This window comes from Gadus morhua, chromosome 17 (genome assembly GCF_902167405.1).
Source record: "Gadus morhua chromosome 17, gadMor3.0, whole genome shotgun sequence".
Taxonomy (NCBI): domain Eukaryota; kingdom Metazoa; phylum Chordata; class Actinopteri; order Gadiformes; family Gadidae; genus Gadus; species Gadus morhua.
Genome location: NC_044064.1, coordinates 805,090 through 813,836, shown reverse-complemented (window position 1 = coordinate 813,836; position 8,747 = coordinate 805,090). Strand labels below are relative to the sequence as shown.

The following is an 8,747-nucleotide window of genomic DNA, read 5'->3' as shown; positions in this document are numbered from 1 at the left end:
AAATGTGCACAAGTCAGTTTCACATCGGAAACCGACGCTGCTCTTCTCTGGTGAGTCGTCGGAGCTGAGCGCACAACCGCCAATATATCACTGACTTCACTCCGCAGACCAGAAGGAAAGCGAAACTTTGAGTCTCCTTTTAATTATCTCGCTCACGTAAAGTCCGGTCATTCTGCCTCATGCGACACCATGGGGAAGATTTACCAAGTCATAGTGATCGGGTTGAACGGAGAGAACATGACCATCGACCTGTGTAACACTGAAGAACAGATGAAGGCGATGACAGTGCTGCAGCTCAAGAACAAGTTAGGCGAGCGTCTTCCAGGCCGGGCAGGTACATGGCCTTTAAAATACCATTATTTAATTCAGACCAACTAATCACCAGACCAACAGATGCAGGGTATAGCCTGTGTGGATCGGGCAATTTAACGGTGCATTAATGTCAAATATCGTCTCGGTATTCAGGGAAGAGCGTGGACAACATCCGCCTGATCTTCACAACCGATGGGCTGGATGACGACGAGAGGACCCTGGTCTCTTATGGAGTTCAACACAAGTCCGCGATCCAAATGGTGATCAAGGTCCCGGGCGGAGTCCAGCTCTAGCGACAACAGTGAAGCCCTGACACCCCGACCACCCCGACCACCCCCTGACCAGCGAGCACTTTGATATTGTACAGTTCATCATGCGTTGATGTGAATGATTGTCATCGTCAACTATGTAGCATAGGCTACTTGTTGGATAACTTAATGACGTATTAAACCGAATGCCTGGACAATATTTTGTTTGATTTGTTTAATCATGCATCAAATCAATTTAATCCCGCATCTAAGGAAATGACTCATTCCCTTGCTCAGACAGGGACGTAGGCCTATCTTAAAATAATTAACCATGGGTGAAATAGGAATGTTGTGTGAATTATGAATACTGGGAGGAAATATCACAAGTATTAAGTTATATCTGAAGTTCAAGACAATACATTTCTCAAATCAAACCAGGCCACAACTTTTCTGCTTCATTATTATTTAAGCGTTATTGTTGCAGTGCGTATTTTATCCTCTGAATATACCTAACCATGTAGATGGACTGCATTTATTTAGTGCTTTTCTAATCAGTGACTACTCAAAGCGCTTTACAATATTGCCTAACATTCATTCCCACACCGACGGCGGAATCAACCATGCAAGACGACAGCCAGCTCGTCTGGAGCAGTCGGGGTGCAGTCAGGGTCAGGCTTCTGGGACACCTTGACTCTCAGCTAGGAGGAGACGGGCATCAAACTAGAAACCTTCCCTTTAACAGCCAACCCAGTCTACCTCCTGAGCTAAATGCCTGTTGCATGCCTAAACACATGAATGTTGTTTTCGGGGCTTGGCTTCGAAATCGAAAGTGAAAGAATGGCTCAAGAATAGTTCAACTCCATTTTGTGTTGAGGAGCAGGCAACACAACACTGGACCGAGCCAAGCTTAAGGTAGGCATGACGACCTGATGTTTAGGCCTATACCAATAGTCGATTACCTATCGACAATCATTTCGATTTGCATTTGGGAATGGATAAATACGCGCGCTCATAGGGCTGGTCAAATTCTTGTGAGTGTCAAATATTTTATTTTTCTCTTAAATTCCACAACGAACCAAGTAGCTCGTTATGCATTTAATAATTTAACAATTCCTAATAACAATTTTAATTGATATTCCTTCAAAGGGACACGCCATGAGTAAGTATAATCGTGGATGGGATCGAGCAGGTACAGTTGTATTTTGTATGACGGGACATTACTCCTAGTCCTATATCTTGTTGGATGTTTTAATTGGCATGTATAGGCCTGGTTATGGTGGTATCTGTTGTGTTTCTGTGTCTATCCCTCTCTCACGATGCAGAACCCAAGTACAAAGGCTTGAGAAACCAGGGCTCCACCTGCTACCTGAACAGCGTGCTTCAAGTGCTCTTCATGACCAAAGAATTCAGAGACGCTGTCCAAAGGTTTGTTGTGTTTCGGTCCTCCTAGCCTCTCTACCCCGGCCCCACCTTGGTCCCTCTAAGCCTATTATCTATCATTAACTGACTGTCTTTTTGCACCATTACAATATATCATATAATTTTTATTTTGCTGCTATTTCTTGCAGTATTACAACTAAAGAAACCTTTTACTATAGCCTACTTTCTTTTCTATCCATAATAGATAATATTTTATTGTATGTTTTTATGATTAGTAAATGTCTATCTGTTGTGCACTTTATTGTTTACTTTAGTGTTAGGAAATGTCTTGTCTTTATCGACTTGACTGTGGGATAGTGAGAAACGTCTTTTCGATTTCTATGTGTGTCTGGTATGTGAAGACTTTGACTATGACTTTAAGCCTTTGTCATTTCGTCACCAAATCCCAAAAATTGTTTTTGCCACAGTGAAAGCTCCCATACCTCCTACATCGATGCTGATCTCAAAGATCTCTTCCTTCAGCTGAAGACCAGTTCTCCCACTACGGAATACATCATCTGCAAACTTGGGATAGAAAATGGTACCCCAAGAAACCTGAAGGAGAATAGGGAGTGTGTATCCGATGATCTTTAATTCTAAAACTCTTTGTCTCTTCATCCTTCAGTAATGAAGCAGCAAGATGCGGCCCAGTATTTTGAGAAGATTCTAAGTCTGGCGAGTCCTGAGGCCTCACAGGTGAGGTGCACCTTCAGAATAAACATCTCCTGCATGTTGGATTCACCAGGACTGAACACACACCAAGTCTCTGTACTATTGTGTACATTGGGCAATTTATATTGTGTGTGTGTGTGTGTTTAGTTGACGTTTTGTCTGATCACTTGACGCGTCCCTCTTAAATGTATAGGCCTACTGTATAGATTAGCTTCAATCAACATGGTTCACCGTGATGCCCTTTTATCTGTGTGTGTGTGTGTGTGTGTGTGTGTGTGTGTGTGTGTGTGTGTGTGTGTGTGTGTGTGTGTGTGTGTGTGTGTGTGTGTGTGTGTGTGTACAGGTTTTCCATGGAAGGTTAATTCACCGCACGTCATGCTTGTGTGGCGAAAGCACTGATGAACACAATTCATTTTGGACCCTTAATCTCCCGATTAACAATACCCACAATGGAGTTTATAACGTGGTAAGCAACCTGCAGACTTTATTATAACCTAGAGAATTAGATTACAAAAAGACTACCCACAGCATGAATGTTCTATAATATTCAATGGTTGTGATTTGAGATAATATTTCGTCTCCCTCTTCCATCTCGTCTGCCCTTCACAGGAAGACGGGTTGAAACAATTTTTCAGCCAATCAAAGTTAACCGGAGAAAACCAAGTGTACTGTGATGAGTGCAAGGCCAAAGCAGACACCACGACTGTAAGAAACAACACTACTGATTGAATGTACAGCCATCTTAACAGAGAGGTTTTGACTCGGCTCCTCTCCTTTTTCTTATTCTGTGTTGTCGTTAGGAATGTGAAGTAGGACTCTATCCTAAGGTTCTTGTGCTGCTGCTCAAGAGATTTGAGTTCAGCTACTACGAAATGGACTACGTGAAAAACAACTGCCCTGTGGATGTTCCTTTGAACATTGATATTCCAAAGGTACAACGCACACACACACACACACACACACACACAATAATAATTATAATAATAATGCATTTTATTTGTAGAGCAAAAAACAAATAAAAAATAAATAAATAAATCTCAAAGTGCTACAGAGTTTAAAAGAAAAAGATAAGTCTTGAGGTTTTTTTATAGAAGCAGCTGTAGTCTGTGGGGCCCTCAGGTGGTCAGAGAGGGCGTTGCATAGTCTTGGGGCAGCAGCGGAGAAAGCCTGATCGCCCACGGTGCAGAGCTTGGTCTTAGGTGGTCTGAGGTTGTGTGCTGATGCAGAGCAAAGGGTGTGTGAGGTGGACTGGGGGGTGAGGAGCTCCTGGAGGTAGTGGGGGGGGGGGGGGGGGGGGGGGGCATGTCCGTGGATGTACTGGTGGGTGAGGAGGGAGACCTTGAATTCTGAATGTGACAGGGAGCCAGTGAAGGCATTTGAGGAAGGGGGTGACCCACACACACACTCGCACACACACACACACACACACACACACACACACACACACACACACACACACACACACACACACACACACACATATGCACACATATTCCCAAACGCAGACGAATGAACCCTAAAGAAAACATTGAAAACGAGTGCATATAAAGTCAACTCATACCCCTCTGATGGTGACTGAAGGGCAGGCTATGGTGCCACCCTGTGGCCATGATGGGTAGTAGTAGTAGTGCGGGACGCAGGGTGAAGCCAGTGTCGCTTCAAACAGGTGCAGAGGCCTGTCAATCCTCCTGCTTATGCGTTCCTCATTGTGGTCTCTTTGTCCCTGTTCAGGGCGTGAGCTATGAGCTCTATGCCACCGTGGACCATGTGGGGGACCTGAGGGGGGGCCACTACACAGCCACCATCCAGCCTGCAGACGACGGGGGCTGCTGGTACGACTTCAACGACTCATGGGTTACACCGGTAAGTCTGGCGTCTCTTAGGCAGACACTGGCTATCTTCTAATATTCATATCCTCTTCAGTTCACGTAATGTGTTGGTTATTTAACTCTAATCCTTTTACTTTCCACAGAAAAACAACTTTAATCCAATAAAGTATGTCAACTTTTTTTAAATACTTTTAAATTGCTGCAACTCCATGTCCCAAATAGTTGTGTGTCTTTGTTCCTGTGGATTATGAACATTATTCTGATCTTCACAGGAGCCAGAACGGCTATCTCCTTTTTTACAGAAAGAGAGAAAGACAAAGTAAGTTTGGAAACCAGGTCCACGACAAATCTCCCATGAAATATACTTTGGACAAAAGTATATCTTACCTTCTTCTTCTTCTTCTTCTTCTTCTTCTTCTTCTTCTTCTTCTTCTTCTTCTTCTTCTTCTTCTTCTTCTTCTCCTCCAGTTAGTGATTCACCTCAGGAGCACCCCAACGGGTCGTCTGTGGACCCAGTCGAGTCGGAGCCCAATCAGAACAACGCTGACAACGGCTACGCTGACCACGACAGTGATGACAGCTTCCACCCTCCACCCTCCCCCTCTGGGCCATTGGATGGACAGCCGGGGTGGGCGGGGAGGTGTGATGTCACGAGAGGTGATGAGGTCACAAAGGGGGTTGTTCTCACTGAGTGTGGTGATGTCACCAGAGCTGATGATGTCACGGTGGGGGTTGATGTCACTAAGTATGGTGAGGTCACTGAGGTGGGGTCTCGCGAACCAGCTGATCACCCTGTCCCACAGGAAGCAAGCGGCTTGGAGGGGGGTGATGTCACTGAGTGTGGTGAGGTCACAGGAGGTGTTGAGGTCGTTGGGGGGGACCCTCAACCTACGGAGAGTGAGAGGGTAGACGGCGAGCGCAAGACAACCGATGTAGTGGTTCCGACCAATGAGAAGGAGTCTCGCGAACCAGGTGATCACTCTGTCCCACAGGAAGCCAGCGGCAACGCCACAATAGTCAGCAGTCCGGAGGTCGTTGTTAACGAGGGGTGGGGGGGCCGGAGGGAAAGTACAGATCATTTGGAAGACCCTGGGGAGGGGGAGACGGAGGGCGGAGTAATACAGAAGACTGACGATGGCAACGCTGACCACGATAGTGATGGTGATGACCACCACACTACACCCTCCTCCTCTGGGCCAATGGTTAAACAGCCGGCGTCGGCGGGGAGCAGTGATGTCACGGGAGGTGATGATGTCATGGAGTGTGGGGATGTCGGGGCAGGTGATGTGGTCGGGGCGGGGGACCCTCTACGAAGGGAGAGTGAGAGGTTAGACCGTAAGGGTGGTGAGCGCATGACAACAGGTGTAGAGGTTCCGACCAATGAGAAGGAGTCTCGTGAACCAGGTGATCAGGCTGTCCAACAGGAAGCCAGCGGCACCGGCCCAATGGTCAGCGGTCCAGAGGGCGGGGTTAACGAGAGGAGGAGGGGCCTGAGGGAAAGTATGGATCTTTTGGAAGTCCGTGAGGAGGGGGAGACGGAGGGCAGAGTAATACAGAAGAAACGTAGAAAAGTCTTTGACATTCCAAACTGTTTCTCCGGATTGTGTTTGAGCTCTAGGCCGAGATTGGCAAAGCGTAAACTGGGAAATGAGGTTGACATGGTCGAAGATAAAAAATCTATTAAAAAGAGACGAAAGAATAATAGCTTAATGTGTTACAATAAGCAGACCTCGGATACAGAATAAAAGCCAGTTGAACTAGGCTTTTAAACATTCCGGTTTTGCATTGAACATGTATTTGAACGTTGTGCCAGGTTGTAGGATTCAAAGCTGAATTGTGCCTTGGTTAGTGAAGTTAAGCTGTAATGAAAGGGCACCAGCTGTGGGGTTTTTTTGGGGACACTATCCCTTTTTAACATGTTGACCGGCACGATGATGGCTATTAAAACCTTGATTATGTTTAATCAGTCATTTTTTGAATCAATCTGGTGTTCTGTTCTGCTTTCATAGTTTGGGTGTGCTGATTGTTAGACATGGCCCAAAATAAGCATAGATAATAAGCACTTTTGGTGTGCTTAGATATTCACATGAAGGACAAAATATGGGAAATAACGGTCATTTCCAAACACTTATTTTGGGGGGGCTGTCGATGGATAATAAAAAATAACTTTTCAATCGCACAATTTACTGGTCGTGAATCATTGCTTTTCTTTCTTCTTAAGACTGAAGCATAAAAAATGGATTTATAAATGTGGAATCAGTTAATTAACGAAACGGCTCGCCCGCTACACTGGGTCCTCGCCTGTCCTCGGCTGTCCACTACAGGATCGGGGACATGTCCAGAACCTTCGTCATGGTCTTTTTCTCACTTCAGCCAGGTTGGGGTTGCCTGACGCGCGGTGCGTGCGCAGACCTTTGTCGCACGCCATGCTGCGATCCATTTGTATAGTACACCGGTACGCCCGACATGGTTTACGAGAAAGTGATGTAATTTCCTGGTTGCAGCACTTATAGCGTTCCCGTTTTTCATTGGCTAGTTATTGTTATTGTTAGCTAAATGAGCCTCTTTAGCAAACCAGGGCCCTGTACCACGATGCTCGCTTAGAGGGTTAGCGAGGTATGTTGAGCTCCAAGCCTGGGTTAGTTGTACCACGAAAGTCGATCTCTTTTAGCGTCGCTGTATCACCATGGTGACTTATGCTCGCAACCAAACCTGGTCGGGAGCAGTTTTTCGGCTTAGTCTAGCCGGAGATCGGCTACTTAAATCGGCGTGCGCAGCTTCCTAGCCCCTCCTCTGACAATGGCGTCACCATTTGTGGGTGTTCCCGTGGACCCCAGCGCACTTCTCCGGAGACAAGGGTTTTACGGGACAGAACCGATCCCTTGGCATTGTCTGACGATATTCAGATTTTAGACTTTATTGTCATTGTGCAAACAACGAAATTGGGGTTCTTCATGAGAGATACAGATTCTCATCAGAGGCTGTTCGTTATTTGATCGTCCTTTTGGACCTTATGTAGACAATGATTACTGTTGCGCACTGTGTCTCAGTGACAGTGTGCTAGAGTGGAGGTAGCGCGTCAGTCTTGAATTTTTGCGCGGGGGGTTCGACTCCCAAGTGAGGCGAATTTATGTGAAGCTTAAAAAGTGCTAATTCTCATGCATATGGAATACTTATTCACTAAAGCTTATGGAATTATATTTTTGTGCTTATTTCGAACTTGAACCCATATTTTCAAGGCCGTGCTGGCACCACATCTATGGGGGTAAAATGCATGATGATGGAGTGGCGAATTTGAACCCCGGTCGCTGGCGTTCGGGTCTTATACAAATCCACTACGCTACAGCCGCTACCTCTCAGCGGTCGAAAACATGCGATACATTTCTTAAATAGGGTGTATTTAAAGTGAATTCCCTAAATTATAGAATAAGACAGGATGGACGTTGCTTATGCATTTTTAAATCATCATCATTCTATTTGGATTAATGGCGAACAATTCTGCATTTGGCATAGTTATTTTACAGACAATATGCAGAATCTTTTCACTTATACTCATATAGACTGCTTGATCCATCGTAAAGGTGAGAAAAATGACGCAAAAAACGCCCCTTTCACGTGAACGCGCACTGAACCTAAAGCGGAAAACCTGGTTCAACTAATTGAATCTAAAGTGAGCTTCGTGGTACCATTTAACTCTGATTGCGAGTTGCGGCTCTGTCGAGCCAGGTTTTCCCAAGAAAGCCTGGGTATGTTCAGCGAGCTTCGTGGTATAGGGCACTGGGCCCTGTACCACGAAGCTCGCTTAGAGGGTTAGCGAGGTATGTTGAGCTCCAAGCCTGGCTTAGTTGTACCACGAAAGTCGATCTCTTTTAGCGTCGTTGTATCACCATGGTGACTTATGCTCGCAACCAAACCTGGTCGGGAGCAGTTTTTCGGCTTAGTCTAGCCGGAGATCGGCTACTTAAATCGGCGTGCGCAGCTTCCTAGCCCCTCCTCTGACAATGGCGTCACCATTTGTGGGTGTTCCCGTGGACCCCGGCGCATTTCTCGTACAGGCGTCTCTCCGGAGACAAGGGTTTTACGGGACAGAACCGATCCCTTGGCATTGTCTGACGATATTCAGATTTCAGACTTTATTGTCATTGTGCAAACAACGAAATTGGGGTTCTTCATGAGAGATACAGATTCTCATCAGAGGGTGTTCGTTATTTGATCGTCCTTTTGGACCTTATGTAGACAATGATTACTGTTGCGCATTGTGTCTCAG

The 8,747-nt window shown here is 45.9% G+C and overlaps 1 protein-coding gene and 1 long non-coding RNA gene across 2 annotated transcripts; both read left to right on the top strand.

Annotated features, from left to right (window-relative positions):
- The first annotated feature begins 30 nt into the window (after window positions 1-30).
- LOC115529112 (uncharacterized) lies at window positions 31-780 on the top strand. Its single transcript, XR_003973450.1, has 2 exons — window positions 31-334; window positions 466-780. It is a non-coding gene; the product is annotated as an uncharacterized LOC115529112 (long non-coding RNA).
- A 152-nt stretch (window positions 781-932) lies between these two features.
- On the top strand, window positions 933-6,344 carry LOC115529090 (ubiquitin carboxyl-terminal hydrolase 19). Its single transcript, XM_030337564.1, has 12 exons — window positions 933-1,472; window positions 1,707-1,719; window positions 1,883-1,985; window positions 2,408-2,520; window positions 2,605-2,675; window positions 2,995-3,117; window positions 3,261-3,356; window positions 3,452-3,583; window positions 4,383-4,514; window positions 4,624-4,646; window positions 4,753-4,799; window positions 4,949-6,344. The coding sequence occupies exons 2-12, from the start codon at window positions 1,716-1,718 to the stop codon at window positions 6,223-6,225; spliced, it is 2,121 nt and encodes a 706-aa protein (XP_030193424.1). The 5' UTR covers window positions 933-1,472; window positions 1,707-1,715; the 3' UTR covers window positions 6,226-6,344.
- The last annotated feature ends 2,403 nt before the right edge of the window (window positions 6,345-8,747 follow it).

Excerpts from the sequence above, each read along its gene's own strand:
- LOC115529090 (XM_030337564.1), top strand. Across the intron at positions 2,676-2,994 it reads CGAGTCCTGAGGCCTCACAG|GTTTTCCATGGAAGGTTAAT; the intron begins GTGAGGTGCACC and ends GTGTGTGTACAG. Across the intron at positions 3,584-4,382 it reads TGAACATTGATATTCCAAAG|GGCGTGAGCTATGAGCTCTA; the intron begins GTACAACGCACA and ends GTCCCTGTTCAG.